Raw genomic sequence first — 21,895 nt, 5'->3', positions numbered from 1 at the left:
GTGCCCAAAACCAAGGTACATGCCCTTGACCAGAATCGAACCTGGGACCTTTCAGTCCGAAGGCCGACGCTCTAGCCACTGAGCCAAACCGGTTTTGGCTGGTTCTTTTTTTAATGGCTACAGGTGTCCTGCCTTTCATAAAGAAAGTATCCTTTCTTCCTCCCTAACACTCCCCCCCCCCTCCCCATTCTCTTCCTCTCAGTAAAAAGTTGTCCATGTTGATATTAGCATATCAGAGGAGTAGGACTATGTATTTCTGGGAATTTCATTTCCTACTACATGATAAGGCCCTGAGAGATAGAACTAATTTTTTTTTAACATGCGGTTCCTTTCCAGCAGAATCAAGTTTAAAGTGTTTCAGGTTAGACCTGTGAAATCCACTTAACTAAAAACCATTTAAGAGAAAGATCAAGCTCAATTTGCTAATACAAGATTTTTGATTTCTGAGTTTTAAAAAATCCCTGAGCAGACCATGTCAAGAATTAAAAATTGAAAAGAACACCGTCGGCCTCCCCACATGCCTAATTTGGCTCCGCTGAACAAATGATCAAGTTGAGATGAGAATTATATACAGGATTTGCTCAACATCCTTATTTCTTCAACTCATTTCTCACTCCTGAAAAATTACCAAGTTCCCATGCAGGAGGGAGCATCGATATCGACCATGGCACCGTTGGTCCAGGTAGAAATAGAAAAATGGTGATTTCAGATTCTAGTTGTGAATGAACTTCTGCAGGAGTAATTTATCATAGAAACCCCATCTGATGAATTTGGGAACCAAAAGGATCAGGATGCCTCCTTTTGTTGACTAATTTATTAATGGGTCATTTTTGCTCATGCCTTACCTTGCAAATTATAATAAAAATTTTAAGTGGGTGAGAGAAGAAGCTTTCTCTGTGGTCCCTCATTTTCTCATTAGTAAGGTGTCACATTGCCTGTAGGTTTCAGAATTCTCTGTCCTTCTGTAGAGAGGTGGAAGAGGGCAAGACAGAGAAAACCAGAGTCAAGAGACCAAGGTACAATTCTGCTCAGCCAGTCATTGGTAGTCAAGACCTTGGGCAAGGCATTTCACCTAAGTAGGGCTCAAGGTCATCTCTGTCCAGCAAAAGGTCTGGACCCACATGACCTTTGAGCCCATCTTGACTGTGGTTCTGCCATTCTGATGCGATGCAGGAAGAAAGCCACAAAGCTTTCTCTGAGAGAGGGTTTATGCAAATGAGGGAGAATACATCCCCAGTCTTCACTAGTGTTAGAGTTGAGCTGACAGTTGTCCTACTATAAACTGGGAAGGTGCATTACACAGGCGTTAGGTGTCACATGGCTCAAGTTCAAACCCCACCTCTATCTCTTTCCAGCTGCACGTTACTTCAGCTCTCTGAACCTCCATTTCTTCATCTGTCAAATGGGAAAATAATATGCACATATCATAACATTGGTGCCTGGCACACACCAAGGACTCAGTAAAAGTTAGCCATTATTGCCATTGTATAATGATACAATGACCCATGACCTAGCAGAAAGTGAGACATATTTCTTCAGTGCCTCCTGTGTGTCTAATATGCCCAGACCCCTGCCTCCTGTATGCACACAATACTCTATAAGATCAGTGTGACCACCCTTCTCCCCATCTATATATAAAAGTGTAAGCAACCATTCGATATTCAACCATTTGACCGTTCGACCAGTAGCTATTACACACAATGACCACCAAGGGGAAAATGCTCCAACCAGTAGGTTAGCTTGCTTCTGGGGCCCTTTCAGCCCTGAATCTGGTTCACCTGCACCAGATACCCTTTCAATGTGCACAAATCCATGCACTGGGCCACTAGCAGAGATATAATTATAGAACAAGACTATGCGGCCTGTGCTGGCTTCTCTGCCTGCCCTGTCAGTTTGAGCCAATTTCCCAGCACCTCTCACCTCCATTCTCTCATCTGTGAAATGGAAGGAATAATAGTGCCCACCTCTAGGTTTAGTGGAAAGGGTAAATAAGGGAATCTTATAAAGTGCTGGGCACCATGCGTGACACTGAGCCAGCACTTTGCAAAATGTGAGCTCTTCTAGCTCAGGAACGCGGTGCTCAGGGAGATAAGTTGGTTTGCACAGAATCCTCTGCTTCTATGTAGTCGTTCGGAGATTCAGACCCTGCTGGGGGTGGATCTGTCATCTCTCAGGGGTCCCAGGTGGGGAGCTGGCTCTCCCTTCACCCCACCCCTGAGGCCTCCCCGCCTCTGCTGCAGGTCTCAGGTTGCCTGGCTGTGGGGTCCAGAGTTCCATCAGAAGGCTCCCTAGTTTATGGAGCAGGCAGGGACATGCATCCAGACCCTCCTCTGGCTGGCTGCGGCCTAGGAAAGGAAGAAATGTGCCCAGGAATGGAGTGTGGCCCTTTTCCCCGGGGAGTTCTCCCTCTTTGTTCCAGTGCACATGGCACCTCTACCGATTGATGTGACATCTTATCCTCTGCAGCGCTCACCACGTCTGCTTCCTAGGGTCCCCGGGGCCGCATGCAGCTTGCGTCGCCGTCCCTTTGTGGTTGGGCCTCTTGCAGACCAGCCCCCTTTCCCAGGGCTGCTGGTTGTTTTCTGAAAGAAAGGCAGGGATTGTTTGGGTTGTCAGCACTGAATGACAAGCTCCAGAGGGGGGCGGAGAAAGGTGCGCTTAGGTGTCTGCGTACAGATCGTGGCAGTGCGTGTTGCTATCACAAAAGCTCTTAAAAATCCCAGACCGTGATTTATTTGCTGAACAAAGCCTGCCGATATTATCATTCTCTAAAGGTATTTTGATCACATGGGTCCTTTCTCGGAGAAAGAAAGGCTTTTATTTTGTTTCTTTCCTGGGAAAAGCAGCCACGGGAACAGGGTGAATGATACCCTGTGTGGCGAATGGCTCCAAGCATGTATTTGGTGCCTGAGAAAAGCTGGCTAAGGGGACCATGGGACATGGGACCATCGTGGCCAGGCCTACAGGGTGCAGTCGAAGAGACCGGCCCAAGGACTGAAAGTGGCTGTGGGCGTGTGTCTATCTTGAGTATTGATTTGCCTGGAGATGCAGGGAGCAGGGGGCCTTGTTAGAGGTCACCTGCGCTCACCAGACATCACGCACCCAGTGTCCGCAGTTGCCACCTGCAGTGCATCTGCGGGGATGACAGGGGCCGGGATGACACCAGCCTGGGGCTCCTTACAACCTGAAGCTGCAAGGAGCCCCAGTTTTTTCTCTCCAAATGCAGGAATTGATTAATTCCGTACAGCTTCCCACTCGCTGTGCCATCCTGAGCCTGTCACAAGAATAGATTAATGTGCTGGTCCCTCCATGTGGATTCTTCTTCTCTCTAGAGTACACTGTTCCCTGGTCCTAGGGCTGCTGCGTGCAACTGTCACCTTGTCCTCTTGGTGCCCGGGAAGGAGGGGCAGAAAGCCTCCATGCCTTTGCAAGGAACCAGAACGTGGGTGACACAGACAACACGCCCACGATGACCATTTGAGCACCGTGGCGGGAGGACCAGGGAGTCCAGAGAGAAGTGTGAGGGCAGGTACATTTCTGCAGAGCCCCTCTCTCGCCCGGCTGTCCTGCCACGATTCTGGCATCACCTCCGAGTCCTCCTTCCCCTGCTGTGTGATTCCTGCACCACCAGCTTCACAACCATTTGGGGGGATTCGAGCTGGATGTTGGACACAGGCACATGGGGTGCCAGAGCACTCTTGGAAGATGGGTACGCATGCCCCATTGCTAGCAAGGGCTTTGTGGGTGTAACGTCAGCACTTTGTAATTTCACTCCATTTCATGTATAATAATACAGTGGGGGGGAAATCAGACATCACGTCACCAAGGCAGTTTGAAAGGGATTTTTTTGAAACTCCTTTAAGGCTTACGGCACTTCCAAGAACATCATCCCTCCTGGCCTTCTTTGTGTCTCTTCCTTTGACCAGTTGTTGGCATTGACAGCATCCCTAAGAAGGATGCTATGAATGCATTGCAGTGGGCCCCTTCTCTTTGCAGAAGGAGCACCCCAAACAATGATATACACTAACCAGGGGGAAAGTCACCCAACATAGCATTCCTCAGCCTGATTGTGAATTACTGAAGTTGCCAAATGTGTAATTTCTATTGACAGTGGCGATTCCTTTCAGTTAAACAGCAAACGGGGCGCATTTATAGAGGACTGGTGACTGCTTACAAAGGGAGGCGTCTGTCCCTGAGTGAGCCTCGGCAGTATTCAGTAAGGGATGCTGTCACCACGTGTCCTATCAGTGTTGACCTCGGGAGAGCATGGGGTTGGTGGCTCTCACCCTGCAGTTGCCAGAGCCTACTAGTAAGTCTGACTCCCAGATTTCCATTTCCTTGGGCAAGTCCCTTAACCTCCCTAAGCCTCGGTTTCCTTTTGAGAAGAAGTAGATTTCATTACCACCTCGCTGGGCTGGAATGGAAATAAGTGAGCTTTCATCCCCTTTAGAATCCTCAGTGTCGCCCCTTCTGACTCCGGTAGAAGCCACTAACTCCCCTCCACCCTCGAATGTTCTTCCCCAGTTGTCAGCATGAATCACTTTCTCATGTCTCTTAGGTTTTGGCTGCAATGTCACCTACCACAGAAGCCATCTTTGGCCAATCCTCATTTAAACAAAAGAACTTTTAATTCCGTCCCCCCACAACCTGGTATTCCCTAACCCCATACTCTACTTTTCACTTACCTGTTTTGTTCCTCTGCCTCCCACTAGAATGTGAACTAGATAGCAGCTTTATTCTGGGTGCCTAGGACACACCTAACACACAGTAGGTGCTCCATAAATATTTGCTGAATGATTAAAAAAAAAAAGAAAGAAAGAAAAAAAGAACACAAATAAATGATACAATTAACCTAATGAACCCAACACCTGGCTCCTTGTCAAAATAAATGTTAATTGTCTCCAGTCATTGAGTAGGTTCATTTGCATGCGTTAATTTTCACTACTGTTTGCAGAAGCGCCGCTGTGTGCAGGTGGCCTGTGCACATTGAGGGTGAGCACTCCTGCACTTGAACTCTGATTATTTCACCGTAGCTCTCTTCTCCAGGCGGTGGCACTTTTGCAATTGGCTACATTTCCCAGGGGAGCCTGGCATTGTTGACTAAATTGGCTGACTCAGGAGCTGGGAGGCCCAGCCCTGACCTTTCCCATCGTCCTACCTGGTCTCTGAAGGGGCTTTGACATCCTCTCTCAGGCCCTTGTGAGCCTGACCACACTGAACCCCTGGACTCGGCGGGCGTGGCTCCCCCTTTTCACTCCCAAACCCTGTTGACCTAAGCTCCCGTTTTCAAAGGGAAAGCCCAGTCTCTCCCTCGGGTTATGTACCGACAAGCCTGACCTTTAAAGACACCCCGGTTTGGCTCAGTGGATAGAGCTGCGGACTGAAAGGCCCCAGGTTCGATTCCCGTCAAGGGCATGTACCTTGGTTGCGGGCAAATCCCCAGCAGGGGGTGTGCAAGAGGCAGCTGACCCATGATTTTCTCTCGTCGATGTTTCTAACTCTCTATCCCTCTCTCTTCCTCTCTGGAAAAATATCAATAAAATAAAAAATAAATAAATTTTTAAAAGACACCACAGCAGACACAGAGCACCCGGGCCCCCATGTGTGCCCTCTGTGACAAGCAGGGGCCGAGCAGCTTTCTGGGCAGCATGGCTGATGTATTGATTGGCTCCCTTGTCAGGGAGCCAGCCAATGACCATGGGAGATTCTAAGTGGCACTCAGCAGAGCCCACGCGTACTAATTACTATTTCAGACACCCCTGTTCCAAGCTGCCACTCTCAAGGCCTATCATCTCCTATCCTGTGGTTGCTGGGGAATTCTGTTACCTGTAACCGTCCCTTCTCCCTTCCTTCTGCGTGGGCTTCTTCTGAGTATGTCTTTTAGAGCCCATCTGGCACACCCAAAATATAAAAATAACAACTACAACAGGAAAACACACACACACACACACACACAAGCAACTTTCCTTAGAAAATATCCCCTGACTCCAGGTAGGTCTGTGTCTCATTCCTGCTGCAGTCAGAGCCTGTGTGGGGTCTGTTCGTGATCCGTCCATCGTGCCTTGGTTCGCTTTCAGCACCCGATGGAAGTCCTCTCCACTTAGCCAGAGGGAAACTCTCGAGGGCTGGCTGCCTCTTGTGTTTTCTGTGGCTGCCTTCCCAGCTGCCACCTGGATTACACGAACTTCCAGGGAGCCTTTCCCTGCTCCATCCTTGCTGGCCCACGGAGCCCCATTGTTCTGTCCGAGGGTCCCGCTGGAGCGGAGCCTGTCACGTCGTGATAAATTGTGCATTTTGGCTGCTGGCACGGGTGAGAAACGTTAGGGAGAGGGCCTCCCAAATTCATTTCACTTCTGACCCTCAGATGGTCCAAACAAGACTTTTTGGGGTGAGCTGCTGAAGCACCTGGGAGAGTGGAAGAGGGACCCCCGATGCATCCAGGATGTCTTATTCTGTGGCATGCAAATTGATGAGGTCAGTGTTCACCCACAATCTTCAGATGAAGAAGCAGTAACTCTGGCTCCTCTGAGGCCCTCAGCTTTCTAAATTGGATTCTGAGAGTGGATCACAATTGGAAATATCATGACATCATGTTTAAAGTGCTATTTTGTTGTTGTTGTTTATAAAACCAAATGCAGTGGCCCTCATTGCATGCTAACTCTTCCTGGCTGGGTTTTGGAAAGGAACCTCACACAGTGACCCTGGTGTATGAAAATGAAATTTCTAACTTTCCCTAAAACTAAATGAGTTTGTCTAGATAGTCTCAGGTGTGCTGCTATAACAAAGAACCCCACACTCTCAGTGGCTTGCAACAGTATCAGCTTATCTCTTCACTCATTCTGTGTTCTATGACCCGTCAGCCATGGCTCTGAGCCACATTATTGTCACTCAAGACCCGGGCTGACGGTATGGTAGAGGAAAAGAGGTGGGCAAAGTACGTGGTCACCTGATCACGGCCCACATCTGAGTTCAACAAGATGAGAAAATAGAATCCCCTTCAGGAAGGAGTGCTGAATATAGAAAACGGTCATTCACCAATCACAGTGAGATTGTCCTAAATTGCAAGAAAGAGACCGTGTTTGCTGAGATCCTACTGCAAACCAGAATTTGTCACCAGACCACTGTGACAATTGCCACTGTAACCCTCCTTGGATTCCAAAATGCCCTTGCAATCAAACTTCACAGGCTCCCGTTTCCTGGCCAGTGAAAAAGGGATTATGGGTAGTATGCCCCTCAAATGTAAGTTATGAGTCCTACAATAATGTCTACAGGAAGTCTCCTCCAGTGCTGGCCACAGAAGGGCTTCTAGGACGGCCACCCGAATTAACATACTAATCACCAAAACGGCTTCTCTTCACAGACTGGTCCATATCGCTGCCAGCACTGTCTCATCCCATCCTTTCCTCCTCTGTGTTAGGTTTACTCTATTTATGAGAACATGATGACCTACAATCTAGCCCCTCCATCTTCCCCCATGGGCATCACCTGTTCTGACAAACACAGGGGACAGATGCTTCACCCCCACTGGCCCCAAGCAGCCATTATCCACCAAAGGGAAACCTTTACAATAGGGAAAGGGAGTGTTTGACTGCTGGCTCTCAGCCCCAGCCCCAGAGCAGACCAGTAGCTGACTAAGAAACAGAGTTCTCATCAGTGAGGAGACTCATTTACTTCACAGCTCCCCTGGATCTTTCTCCTGAGGACACAGCAGCCCATCCCCACCGTTGTCTTAAGAAAGAGAGAAGGAAGAGCTGATCCAGTAAAGAAAGTGTGTAAACAAAAGCCTATTTCAGACCCTGCTCCCCTCCCCCCCAAAAAGAAACAAGACAGAATTACACCCCTACTGTAATTCTCACTTATTTACTTAGCATTCAGTGGAACAACAGAAAATATGTCCAAACTTGAGTCTCATTTTTGTGGCGTTGCCTCTGCTGGGAGGACGGAGCTGAGCTCGGCAGATTTCGCTTCTCCATCTCACTTTCTGATCTTTTCTTTGCGCTTCTGGGAGTTGTCTGAGAAGTTACTTGCGTACTCTAACTCTAACCCTTCTCACCCCATCTATAGTTTTCTTGTTTTCAAAATACTTGAGAGAGAGAGAGAGAGAGAGAGAGAGAGAGAGAGAGAGACGCTATGAAACCCAAGATGAAAAGGGAGGACAGCGTCTTTGAAAACAGAGAGCACAATTCCCAGAATGCCCTGTTCCCAGGCAGGCAGAATGGGGTGCCCTTCACTCTCTGTGCCCCGAGAGTAAGCGTGGCAGTGTGTTCTGAGTGGGGTGGCAAGACAGAGTCCCACCAGAAGGGAGCAGTTTGGACAAGAGGGGGCCCTGAGGATAATGTCATCGTTGCCTCTTCCTTTTACAAATGTGACAAGCAATGCTTGGCTAGGCCTGAGCCCCAGTGCACCTGCTACACCTGCCCGTGTCTGTCTCAAAGCACAGAAACCCTCCACAGAACCACATCTCTGGGGCCGCCCTGAGCTGGTTCGGGGTGATAGCCCAATCATAACATTTTTTAAACCATTTTAAAATAGCTAATTCTTTAGTGCCCTTCACCTTGTAATTACAAATCAGAAGCTGTCATTCCCTAGAAGCGACCATGATCCGTTCCAACAGCCTCCCTCACTGCGCAGTGAGAACATGTCAGGATTCCAGGCAGGAGGGCCTGGTCCCCTCAGTTAGCGCCCTCCGTGTAACGGATACACTGCAGAGGAAAATGAGGTGCCGCCTGGATGGAAAGTGTGAGTAAACGTCACTTAGTGGTATTTATCGTCTCCGAGAGTTGCAGCAGCGGGCCTTGCACCTCGCAGTCATGTCTGGAAGCAGCACCCGGCTCCGCATGGGGACCGCGTGGGAGAAAGGAGCCGCCGTGCACCCGGGGCCACCTTGCCCCCGAATCGGCGGCCATCCATCTGAGCTGTGTTGTTGGAAGATGGGTTTTTAGCCTTAATGGAATGCAGCCCGACTTGAAGTGGTGGCAGGCCCGCAGAATTAATTGCTGCGCGAACAGTTTCCTAAGCATTGTTAATTGTGTTTCCTGCGGTTAATTGTTTCTCCCGTCCCTGCATCATCCCTGTCACCGGCCCTTTCTCTCCCTCCCGCCGCGCTGGACACATAGCAACAGCGTCAGCCCGTGTCCAGGTTGAAATGCCAGACGGACGCGGCGCGATTATTGTCTGAATGGAAAATGTGTGGGGAAATGAACTCCTTATTGATTTGCAAATGAAGCATTTCTGAGACGGGGCTTGGAAAGAAGGCAGGTTGTTTAATCGCAGGCAGTCAAACAAAGCCGCTAGAAGCCACGGAGATGGGGGTGGGGGGAGCTGGTTGAGTTGGCTAATCTGATCGGGAAGTGGGGAGTTGGGGCAGACAGAGGGACGAGGAAAGCCAGAGGAAGCTTGGGCTTGGCGGTTTGGGGTGCATGTTGAAGTAAAGCAGGACTTGTGGGGACAGACGTGCTTGTCTCCTGAGCAAAGAGAAGAGGCTGTGCCTCAGACCTGCCTCTTTCACTGTGGGCAAGTGTATGGATTGTTGTTGTTGATGATTGTTTGTTTGTTTGTTTGTTTGTTTGTTTTTGGCAGGGTAGAAGGGAGAGACGAATTGTGATATTTTCATAAATGGGCCCCAGGCCACTACCACACCCAAGCTTTGCCCACAAAGAGCTGGGAAGTATTCACTTACCATGAAGGGGGGGGGGGTGGCTTATTTTTAAAGCTTGGAATAATAGTTGGGTGTGGGCTGGTCCCATCTCAGAAGCCAGACATTTGGAGCCATTTGAGGGACCTCCTGGTCAGAGCCCCTGGATCCCCAGTCTAACAGCAGCTGCATCCAGAGTGCGGGAAAGCCGGTGTGACAAGCAGCAGCGCCCTGCACAGCGCTTCCAAGGGGGCGTCTCCCCTCAGAGGTGGCGCCACTTGGAAGGTCTGGGCTGCTTTCTCCTTCCTCCTCTGTCCTCCACGGCCCCTCTCCGCCCGGGGCTGTGTACAGCAGCCGAGAGGAGACCTAACCCCCAGAGCTGTGCTCTCTGCATCAGCTGTTCCCTGGGCCTGGGGCCGGCTGCTTTTGAACTGCAGCTTCCTTAACAGGCCCTGGTTCAGCGAGGACACCTGGCCCTCCCCCCTGACATTTGCATTGCTGAATTATCTGCTCATATTCTCCTGGCTTTGTCTCTTCCGCAGCCATGCATCTGCTCGGACTCAATTGGCAACTCCAGCCGGCAGATGGACACACCTTTAACAATGGGATCCGGACCGGCCTACCAGGAAGCGATGATGTGGCAACGATGCCATCTGGAGGCAAAGGTGAGGTTACAGCTGCTGCTGGCCCTCTGGAGGCCAGGAGAACACGCAGAGCTCCCACCAGCTGGCTAATCCAAATCTGGGAAGATATGCAAAAAGAGAGAAAGGGGGAAGGTGAGGGGGGAGGGTGGGACGGGGAAAGGAGGGAGCGTCAGCTCTCCGAGGTGCAGAGCTGTTTGCTGTTCCTGTCTGTTGGCTGTGTTTGGCTGCAGCCTCTGGAGCTGGCGCGGCGCCTGCCTGGAACAATGTGCATACCTGTGCTATCTGCAGCCCCAGCAGCTCTGCAGAGCCTGGAAAACGTCCCGAGGCCTGGGCAGAGCGGCAGCCCGGCGGCAGCGGGAGAAGGTCCTTCCTGATGAGAAAGCCCAGCGGAGGGAGCCCTCTCCTGCAGGGAGAGCTGCCTCCCAGGGGAGGAAGCCCCAACAGGCACAGCCTAGCAGCCTCAGGCTCAGAGCAGTTGGGCTTTAGGGGAGAATGAGGAGTTGTGGCAATTGGGGAGCAAAGCCTCTCTACCACAAGCAGTGAAAAGGACAATGGGAATGCTTACCGAAGCCATCAGACAAGGGTATTCTTACAGGGAAAGAAAGCTGCCAGCCAGGTGAAGCAGAAACAGAACCAAGGGAAGAAGCTACGGGCCTGTGGGATAGACTAAAACTATTATTTTTGCACCATCTTTTCTCTCTCTGTCTCACCATATATATATATATATATGGGTTCAACTAAAGTAGAAGGAATATGCTGTGTGACGCAGGTAAAAACAGACTATAACAGGGATTTTGTTATATTCTAACACAGATCACTTACAAATGCAATGTATTCAAAAGCTTCCATCTTTAAAAAGAAAAGAAAAAAGAAAAAAGACTCCCAGTGGCATCGTTCGACTAGCTGAATCCGGAGGAAATCACAGACGGGAGGGTTTCTCCAGACCCAGAAATTCTCACTCTGCCTCGGCACACGGAGGCAGCGCACCCCCACATTTCTTGAAATACCGCACAGGGACATTTAAAAGATGGGAACGGAACTAATGTTTACTGGGCTCCGGTTGGGTGCCGGGCTTAGCATTGCGTCACTTCAGCAGCTCTAAAGGGAGGAGAGATCATCTCGGAGACACTGAGGCCCAGGAGGTTAGAGAAACTTGCCCCGCCTCAAATCAATAGACAAGTACAAACCTGGACTCAGGTCTGTGCTCTGGGAATCTGTGGGCAAGCTTGCTGGTGTTTCCCTTAAATCAGCCGTTTTCCTCAGAGAAGATTTCAGAATCCATCCTCCCTTACAGGTGTGCCTTCGTTAGCAGCCCGAGATGCTAACGTTGCTGGAATTTTTCTCCCCAGCGCTGTCCTAATGCTTGCAGGGTGACTTTTGGTCTTCTTATCCAGTCTTTAATCACTGCTCTACTCACCTATCCTAATCAGAACCCGAAATTACCTTTAAATAAGCATGAACAAGTTTTGTCCGAGGATGAAATTATATGCTTTCCATTATCAGGTAACTAACACGGCATCTAAAGATAAAAAGCATACTTGGTCTTGACGGATCACGTCCTGCCTTCACTGACCAGAAAGCTCCCAGCTACTTGTGTTGGCCTCGGATTCCATCTCTTCACCTCCGAGATTTGAGACCACCTGCAATTCTGGTTTCTTTAAGACAGTGGTTTTCAGTTTTGACACCAGGGAAAACAGCCATGTCTGAAGACCTTTTTTTTATTTTAATCCTCACCTGTGGATATTTTTCATTGATTTTTAGAGAGGGAAACACATCAATTGGTTGCTCCTGCACATTCCCAGGCCAGGGAGGAGCCTGCAATTAAGGTACATGCCCTTGACCAGAATCGAACCCAGAACCCTTCGGTCAGCAGGCCGATGCTGTATCCACTGATCCAGACTGGCTAGGGCTGAAGACTTTTTGATAGTCATGGCATCCATTAGGTAGAGGCTGAGATGCCGTTGAACATCCTACAACACACAAGACAGCCCCCTCCCGTCCAAAATGGCAACCAGCATGCTCCTTGAGAAACCTGGGTTTGGGGGGGTCTCTCTTATATCTTACCCATGAGTGTCCTTGGATTCACCTGTTAGCACCCTGTCCTTTGGGAAGAATGCAGAATACATATCCGAAAGTGAATAGACATAGTCTATCCTCAGGCACAGAAATGTCTATTAAATGTGTATACATCCTGACATCATAGACAAAGTCTTTTCGCGTATTGTCCTTCACAAAAGGGGATCCCTGAAAAGCACTTAATTCTGTGAGTTAAGATCAGCCACTCGGCCCATTTGTGACTAAGCCTGAGCCTCCCCACCAGCTCAGGCAGGCACCTCCCACAGAGAGTGTGTCCTACCTGAGGGCATGGTATCTCCAATGACCAATGAGGAAGCACTTCTCATGGAAAGACCAGAATTTTCCCCCTCAGATGCAACAGGCTTCTGAAAATATTTTATAATTCGTGTAACAGCACCAGTTCAGCTATTTCCAAATGAGTTATGAGACAGGTGAAAATGGTTGCCAAGTCATTGTCCAATAAATTTTGTCAGTTGGACTCTTATGAAAAGGGGTGAGAATTTAAAATTGCTTCCAGTTGATGTAAAACTCTGAACATCTCTTTTCTGAATGAGACTGATGACTGAAGATATCAGATTCCTTCTTCAAATTGCTGTAAAGTTTGGTTTTATAAAACAATTAGACAGGCCCTAGCCAGTTTGGCTCAGTGGATAGAGCATCGGCCTGAGAACTGAAGGGTTTTGGGGATGGACCTCAGTTGCAGGCTCCATCCCAACCCGGTCGAGGTAAATGCAGGAGGCAACCAATCGATGTGTCTCCCTCCCATCAATGTTTCTCTCTAGGTATCTCTTCCCCTCCCTTCCACTCTCTCTAAAAACTCAGTAGAAAAATATCCTCTGATGTGGATTTAAAATATATGTTTTTTTTTAAAAAAAAATGATAAAATAAAGCAATTAGACAGTTTTTTTCTTTTTTCACATGTGGCTAGCTCTTTTAGAGAAAGTGACCTGAGGTTTGAATTTCTTTCCTCAGTGACCTCTCTCACTCCCACTCCCCAATTCTATACCTTTAGCTCACCCGAATCAATGCCAATGGACTGCTTTTCCAGTGTTTCAAAGAGACAATCAGGAACTATTGGCAATAAGTTAATTAAATAACACCCCCTCCATTTTGGGTGGTGTACAACAATCCATCCCTCTGCTAATGTTTTCACCAAAACACACCACACATGGCCAGGGAGGTTAATCTTATTAAGCAATTACCGGGGAAGGATCCAGCAGCAGCAAATTGAAATGTAAGCAAAACACGGACATGTGAGTCCCATCTACGATGGCACGTCGATAGAGATTTCATTACCTGGTCTTTAGGAGTGTTTACATTTCTCAGATTTGGAAAGAAACCTAATAGACAGCGCAGCCTACACACTCTGATATGTTAGTGGAAACAAAGCACTTGATTAATTAGTTAGGAGAGTGTGTTCTTTGGCCTTCGCCTTCCCGTTTCCATTTGTTGTTTCTCATGGCTTATTTTCACTCCCTTCTCTCTTTCAATTAAACCTCCACGGGGTCGGTTGTTGGGTTTCAGATCAAGAAAAGGGAGCCCACGCACTGCCAGAATCATTCACCATCTCGCGTGTATTTCTATGTTAAGAGGAATGAACTCATATGTCTTCATTACGCGAGCTTGGGGCACGTTTTCTATAGAGCTGGGATTAGAGAAGCCTTGAGAACAAAGATTCAATACCGTGTTCTGACCTGGTCAGATAACATAAAGGGAATCCAGTTTGATTGGCTGGGCCCAGTGGCAACGTGCACAAGCGCTTTCAAAGGGCACATCATAGGTAGCCAATTTGCTCATTGGTCTTAAGAAAGAATAACCTCCCAAGTAGGAGTTCATGGGCCATTCTGAAAACCTATCACTCACTTGAAATGTAAGGTGTTCTTTATAGGAGAGGTCAGCAAACTGCATCTTGTGGACCAAATCTGACCAGCTGCCTGTTTTTGCAAATAAGGTTTTATTGGAGCACAGCCGGTCCACTCATTGCCTGGGGCTGCTTTTGTATCATAGCGACACAGTGAAGTAGTTGCAACAGAGACTAGAATGAGGCCCACAAAGCCTAAAAATACTTCCCATGTGGTCTGTACAGGAAAAGTTTGCTGACTGCCCTATGGCATTTGCAAGCCCATTTCTACTTTTCTTGGTCTTATCTGGAACGACACAAATTATTGGAGGCTATAATTGAATTTTCTCTTCTTGACTAGAGTTGGGTATAATATAATCTCGGTGATTTTGCATGAATAGGTCCTCTATCATATAGGACTCTGTCATGGTGCAGCTGGATATAAACATGCTTCATCACTTGGCAGCTGCATGAATTTAAGTAGGTCATGTCCTCCCTCAGCCTCTGATTCCTCATCTGTGAAATGGTCCCCCTTGAGCATGCTGTCCAGCAGAAATGAGACAACTCTTGTAAAACACAGTTTGTGGGATCCAGAAATTAATAAGAGATCCGTGAATATTAGTTGTTGTCATTGACATCTTATAGCTGGTGCATTGAGCAAGCCTCTATGAGCTGCCACTTCTTATGAGATGCTGTATTTTTTGTTTAAGATATTTTTATTGATTCTTAAAAGAGAATAAGGGACTGAGAGAGAAACATTGATGTGAGCATCAAACATTAATCAGCTGCCTCTTGCCCACCTTGCATCGGGGATCAAAACCACAACCTGGGCATGTGCCCTGACCAGGAATCGAACTGGCAATCTTTCGGTGTGTGGGACAACCTCCTTCCCCCAACCAATTGAGCCAGGGCAATGTGCTCTATTTCCCAAAGGCAAAGTCTGCCTTCAGAATGTCATGATAGACAATCCTGCCGCATCATCCTCTTTTTTTTTTTTCTTCTTTTTTACCTTCTGAGTATTAGAACGAACCCAAATGAAGACTTCTTCATAGACATTAGCTTGACGAGGTCCGGGGGGAAGCAGGAGGGCCAGTGTGCTGGCCAGCCCGCCAAGGCGTTCCCTGTCTGGCTGCAGCCTGAGACCCATCTCTGCCAGCCTGTTTCAAGCCCCACCATTCTCAGTTTATAACTCGGCTGTAAACATTTATTTGTGCCTGGAGCACATTTCTTTCCTCCCCTTTGAAAAAAAATCAGAATTTCCAGATGGTATGCAAGTTGGAAGAAAAATGGCAAAGACTGTTATGCTGTTTAGAAGCATGTTTTTCTACACTTGCCCTTTCAGCAGAAACTTCGTAATGATTTTTAGTAGTTGGCTTAATACACGGGACTAGGAGCCAGATTAGCAGGGAGGTTGGTGATTCTTCCTCTGGCTCCTGTCTGCCTCTCCGTGAACACAGCTCGGGGTTTCAAAATGATCACTTCCCTGCATGAGGCTTTTTCAAAGTCGTTGAGGTCCCCGGAAGGGCAAGGGGTCATTAGGTTGGAGCCTGTCATTACAATGGTACATGTCTACTGGAAAATAGACCAATAGCCTATGCACCAACACAGCTCCCCTCGCTTTGGAGGCCATGTTCTACCAATGTCACAGACGGGTACCCCTTATGTGTGTCACGTGGCTAGATTTAGTTTCCTATTGTCACCTGCAACTTCGTCCTAAGTTGCATAGTGTGTGTTATACCCAGCAGCATTGTGACTTGACGTGAGTATTAATCATGAGAGCCAGTTCCCTCCCCACCACCGTTGCCCTTGCTTGCCTCGGCACTCTTCTCTTTTGGAGTTGCCTTGTACACCCAGGGACTGGTGTCTGGATGCACACCTTGTTGTATCTTTGTACTCAGCCCAGGATGGGGAATACAGTCAGCGTAGTGGTTAGATAGGTGAGATTCGGTATGAGTCAGACATGGCTGTCAGTCAGACATGGCTGTCTGCCACATAAGAGCTGTGTAACCTTAAGAAGGTCACTTTACTTCTGTGGTCCTCTCATCTGAGAAAAAAAATGGGGGGGTCACAAAGGTGTCAGGAGATTACATGGCAAATAGTAAGCCCTCAATAAACGTTAGCTGTTGTAAATCATACTAGCGAACTGAACTAGGATAATGCAGGAGCAAGACCTCTTGAACAGCCAGATGTATAAATAACTATTGACCATTTGTATGCCATAAGCATCTGTAGATGCAAGCAGTAGACCTTTTTTAATTAAATTCAAAATATGGTAGCAGTTAACTACTTAACACTATTAGGGACAAAGTGTTGGCCATTTTTACCTTAGGTGACAAATTGAGATTTCCAAAGATCTAAAGGCTACGTACTTTCATAACATCCTTCAATACTTAGTGCTCCAAGCACTAAAGAATTATGTAAAAATCATTATTGTCATGTGATACCATGACTACCACCAAGGGAGCAGTGACACTCAGGATGGAAATCTGTCCATGACGAATGGCCAGCCAGTGGCAGGGTGGAGGCCGCAGAAGAGCTAGAAACCAGGGCAGTGAGCACGTTTTTAGGACAGTGGTCAGCAAACTGCAGCTCTTTGGCTCTTTGGCTCTTTGGCCCCTTGAGTGTGGCTCTTCCACAAAATACCATGTGCAGGCACGCAAGTACAGTGCAATTGAAACTTCATGGCCCATGCATGGAATTCAGTTTTCGGCTCTCAAAGAAATTTCAGTGGTTGTACTGTTGATATTTGGCTCTGCTGACTAATGAGTTTGCTGACCACTGTCTTAGGAGAACCTTCCCGCCCATCTCTTGATGAAACAGAACCCTCCAATGGTTGTCCTGATTCCCCAATAAATGGAAACGAGGTGTAATGACTGAAGCAATATTCTGAATTCAACTTTATTTGCAATAGATAAAAGTATGTGAGGCAGAATAATCTGCAAGGCAGATTTATGCCAAGGTGCCTCCGGAGTTTGGTTAAGTACAGGAAGTACGAAGATGAGGCGTCATTTCCCCGGTATGATGAGGCGTCCCTTCCCGTTATCTCTTGTTTGGGGAATAGTCTCGCTGTTTCCATAAATGAATTATGGCAACGTTTTCCGAAATGATTAGCTCCTAATGTGGCCATGGAAGGCTGTCGATTTGCTCAACATCAGTCTTATTTAACTGGTTGGGATTTTAGGGACATGTTTCTGAGAGAGGCAATAGCTTCCCATTTACACGGGCAATCTTCCGTGGAGCTATAGAGAGAGGTGGGCTCTGCTGTGAAATTGATCATTAGAGTGTTTGCTCCTAAAAACCCAGAAATCTCATCGTTAAGCCGGAGATGAACCAGCCAGAACGATCCTGTGTGAAGCATCTGCTTCTTAGGGCCACGTGATCATCATCTCCACTTGTCACTCAGAGCTCACAGACAGGAAGACAAGTTTGCCGCGGGGGCGGGCCGCAGCTCTGGGAGGTGTGGGCTGGCCTGCATCCGGCTTGCTCAGAACCCAAGGAGGGCGGCCATACTTTCAGAGAGTAGCTGCCTCATTCCTCCTCTCCTGAGGCTGCCAAATCAAGCCCAGCCTGGATCCAGGGGACTTTGGATGAAGGATGATGGGAATATGAAATAGACCTCAAGGTTCATGTTGGCTAAAGATTACCTTGCACTATTGTACAATAGATGCTCAATTAATATTTGTTGTATGAAAGTATGAGTGAATGAATGACCCACCAGACATTGCTCCCGATATTCATGAATCATTGTTAAATAATTGAAATCAGGCTATTCTTCACTAACACAGGCTGCACAGAGGTGGTACCTACCAGGAAGCAGCTAGAGTACATTTCAACGCCTGCAGTTTGGAGCGAATGAACTTGTGACTTTGTTTACTGGTGCCATAGCACCTTAATTCAGGTGACAGGTTCCTCCCTGCCTGCAGACGTATTGACCACTCATTGTATATTGATTTTGGCGGCTCTGGAAAATAATGGCCTATTTCTTTAAGGCCAACTTCACCCCTTGGCCCTCTGTAGTGAATTATGCCTACACTAGGCAGCCTATATTTTAAATTAGACCATTATAAATTGATCCTCCAAATCTGGGATCATAACAGTGTTTTTAGGTAGCACAGCAACATAATAGAAAGACGTAGCAGCACCTACAAGTCAGGTAGGACATGTATTACCCCAATTACTCCTCAGAAGGAGCCCATTATGCAGATGAGCAGGTAAACTCAGAGAGGGCAGTGATTAGCCTGAAGGCACACAGCTCAGAAGTGTCTGTGATGGGATTCAAGCCTGGGGCTGACCATGGCCGTGCCACTGCACCTTCTGAGGTCTCAGACACTCTCAGTGGGAGAATGCCTTTCCTGGAGGTAAATGTAGAAAATGCAGGACTTCACTTCCTGTCCCTCAATGGCAGCCTGTTAGGGACCAGCCATGTTTGTGGTCCTAGAACAGCTGGCACAGGTCAGGAGTGGGTCAGTTTGTGGTAGGGTGGTAGCCTGGCCTCTGCTGCTGCCCTTGACCTTAGAGGCAGCCCAGACCTTCACTCCTGGACACCAGCCCAGGGCCTGAACCTCCAGGGACAGTCACTGACTTGGTCCCTGACACTCTGGTGGCAGCAATTGGCAAAAAATACCTTTTTTATGTCTGTTGAGGCAGTACTTACAAAATAGGGTGTTTTTTTTTCTCATTGTTTTATAAATTACAGAGGTTACACAACTCATTGTAAAGATTTTTTAGAAATATGTAGAAAAGGTCTTTTCTCCTTTACTATATAGAATATTAGTGTAACAATTGGAAAATTTTAATAATGTCTGTAAATTAGACAAAGCATTGTATCAATGCACATCTGGAGAATTTAGTTTGAAAGCAATCATCAGTTTTTAACAGTAATGATAGCTTATGTTAAATGAATCAAATTTTTTAAAAGTGAAGTCACCTTCCTCCCTCCTGCCAACAACACACACACACACACACACACACACACACACACACACACCCTTGATAGCATGTGCCCAGAGATGACCCTCCTGGCTTGCTCTGTAGACAGCAGTAGACTGCAGTGAATGCCATTTACAATATCTTTGGGTCCAAACCACTCTAATGCAGATAAGCTAGGCCTGCCTGAACTGGCCAGCTGCTCAGTGGCAGGGAGTTCTACCAGATAGTGTATTTAGACCCCTGTTCCTTCCATCAAAGGTTGAAAGTCATTAAGCAACGGGATTAGGACCCTTGACTTTCGGTTCTTGATCTAAACACCTTTTCGCTGTACTCCAACTCTCCTGGTTTATGCATTTGTTTATAAGATCTTACACAAAAGATAACTAGGAGTTTACTCATGATTTTTCTAAAAGATTCTCAAGGAAGTTTCCTTTAAATGGTAAATATTCCCATAGAACTTTCAAAAGGTAGTGTTGTGTGTGTGTGTGTGTGTGTGTGTGTGTAAGTGAGTTTACTTGCAACTGTGCACAGTGAGTCTTCCTTAAGGCGCCCATTCCACCCAGTAATCACAGGGGTTGGGTAAAAATGCCCATCCGATGGGCAGGAAAACGATTCAGTTCAACAGGCGTTTCTAGAGCCGTCGTGGGTAGCTAGTGCAAACCACGGAGAACCGGAGGTGAATTCGCAGGTGTGCCTGACCGCAGACAGTGCAGTGTCTAATAAGAGAGACGGGAAGGTGTGCAAAACCAATCCCAGTACCTGCAACAGGAGCCGTGGCAGCGTTAAGTGTGGCTATGGGAACGCGGGGGAACAGCCTATTTTTCTGGTGTGGGTGGGGCTGTAAAGGAAAAGAGAGCTTCAGTGTGAAGGTGAACTGGATCTTAACTTCAGTGCTACTCAATAAAGCAGGTTTTTCAATAAAATAAGCGAATCAATCAAGTAATCACTTCCACCAAAAATCAGTAAAGGGAACAGATGATTTCTAATTTTAAGCTTGTTCCATCCTAGTTATTTTGTTCTATTTCCTAAGTATACCCTCCTCTCTTTTTCGGTAGACAAAGAGACAGACAAACATGTATACGTGTCTACACATACTCACGTATACAGACATATAGATCACACACACAGTGTTTGTCTTTTAGAAAATCCTTTACTCTGTAAAGAAAGCCAAATGCTTTCCCTTATTTTCATTCTTTTATTTAATTCAGTGCAGATAGCTAGCATTTATTTTACTATACTTGTGGGCTAGGGACTGTACTAAGCCCAGCTTTGTGTACTTCTGTTTGTTACTCCCACCCTGTGAGATAGCCACTCTTATCATTCTCGTTTCTCTAAAAAATAAAATTAAATTAAATTAAAATAAAATATAAAATAAAATATAGGGGCCAGAGAGGGTAAACAAACTGCTGCAGGTCATCTATCAGGAAGAACCGGAATCAGGATCCGAGCCCAGTTCTGCTGGCTGCAAAGCCTGCACTTCATTGCCCAAGGGCACTGCCTCCTTTGGCGGATGGGACATGAAGAATGGGGGGTGCCGAAACCCTAGGGAGGACGTGTGACACCTGGGAAGACAGCCACAATCACAGGTGGCGGCAGCTAACTTACTGAAGTCGGTGTCCTGAAGTTAGGGTCCGGTAAAAGAAGGGGATCCCACTGACCTAAGAACCAAACTTCTGCGGCTCCGTGTGCAGGCCACTCCCTGCACACCTGACTTTCTCAGACCCCACTGAGCTTTCAGTGGCAGAGCAGAGGCTCGAGGATGCTGACTTCCTGCTTCTTTATATCCTGTCATGATACCAGCAACCCTGAAAGCCCAGCAGACATAAAGGAAAGTCCTTCTTATGAAGCTGGAAGATGAATAATTTATTTATATTTTTTTATTTTTATCCACTTCATTGGGGTGATATTGGTTAATAAAATTATATAGGTTTCAGGTTTACAGTGGTATAATACATCATCTGTAGATTGTATTGCATGTTCACCACCCAATGTCAAGTCTCCTTCCACCACCATTTGTCCCCCCTTTACCCATTTCTTTATTCTTTAACTTACTGATATTGCCACACTACAATTGCTGGGGTTGCTCTGGGTCACTCTCCAAGCCCTTAAACTGTTCTTCTTCTGGGGTCTTTTTTACTACATGTCTCCTTCACTGGGTCTTTTTAACATAGCCCTTCCCCAAAAAGGCCTTAATTTGGAGGAAAGGCAGGAGGTCTATCTGAAGCAGCATTTTACGCACAAATTAGTTTCCAATTTATAATAATCAGAGCTTCTGATCAACTGGTGACAATAAGTGTTTCCCCGTGCACTTGTCATGACATTAGCAAAATAAAGAATACACTTTAGGCTTAGAGCCTTACAGATAATAATGATGCTGAAAGCTAATTTCTATTTAGTATTTACTTTCTGCCAAAATTATTCTAAAAGCTTCTCGTGGATTCACTTGCTAAAGCCTCACAGCTATCCTGAGAAATAAATAATAATGGTGTTTCAACTATACAGATGAGGAAAGTGAGGCAGGGAGAAGTGGTACCTTTACCAAGGATCAAAGCTGGGGTTTGGCTGAAACCGGTTTGGCTCAATGGATAGAGCGTCGGCCTGGGGACTGAAAGGTCCCGGGTTCAATTCCAGTCAAGGGCATGTACCTTGGTTGCAGGCATATCCCCAGTAGGGGGTGTGCAGGAGGCAGCTGATCGATGACTCTCCCTCATCAATGTTTCTAATTCTCTATCTCTCTCCTTTCCTCTCTGTACAAAATCAATAAAATATATT

The 21,895-nt window shown here is 47.1% G+C and overlaps 1 protein-coding gene across 4 annotated transcripts in view; it reads left to right on the top strand.

The window, feature by feature from the left end:
- The window catches only part of TENM2 (teneurin transmembrane protein 2), a gene marked incomplete at its 5' end in the record, with an annotated part of 1,050,472 nt that overhangs the window by 855,838 nt on the left and 172,739 nt on the right, over positions 1-21,895 (top strand). For all 4 annotated transcript variants that reach the window (XM_084884006.1, XM_084884004.1, XM_084884005.1 and 1 more), the window contains one exon: positions 10,177-10,299. In XM_084884006.1, the coding sequence (XP_084740132.1) occupies positions 10,177-10,299 (123 nt within the window). The remainder of the gene's footprint in view (positions 1-10,176; positions 10,300-21,895) is intronic.

The sequence above is a fragment of the Pipistrellus hanaki genome (assembly GCF_964339955.1).
Source record: "Pipistrellus hanaki genome assembly, chromosome: 5".
Lineage (NCBI taxonomy): Eukaryota > Metazoa > Chordata > Mammalia > Chiroptera > Vespertilionidae > Pipistrellus > Pipistrellus hanaki.
This window is presented reverse-complemented; position numbering and strand designations above follow the sequence as displayed.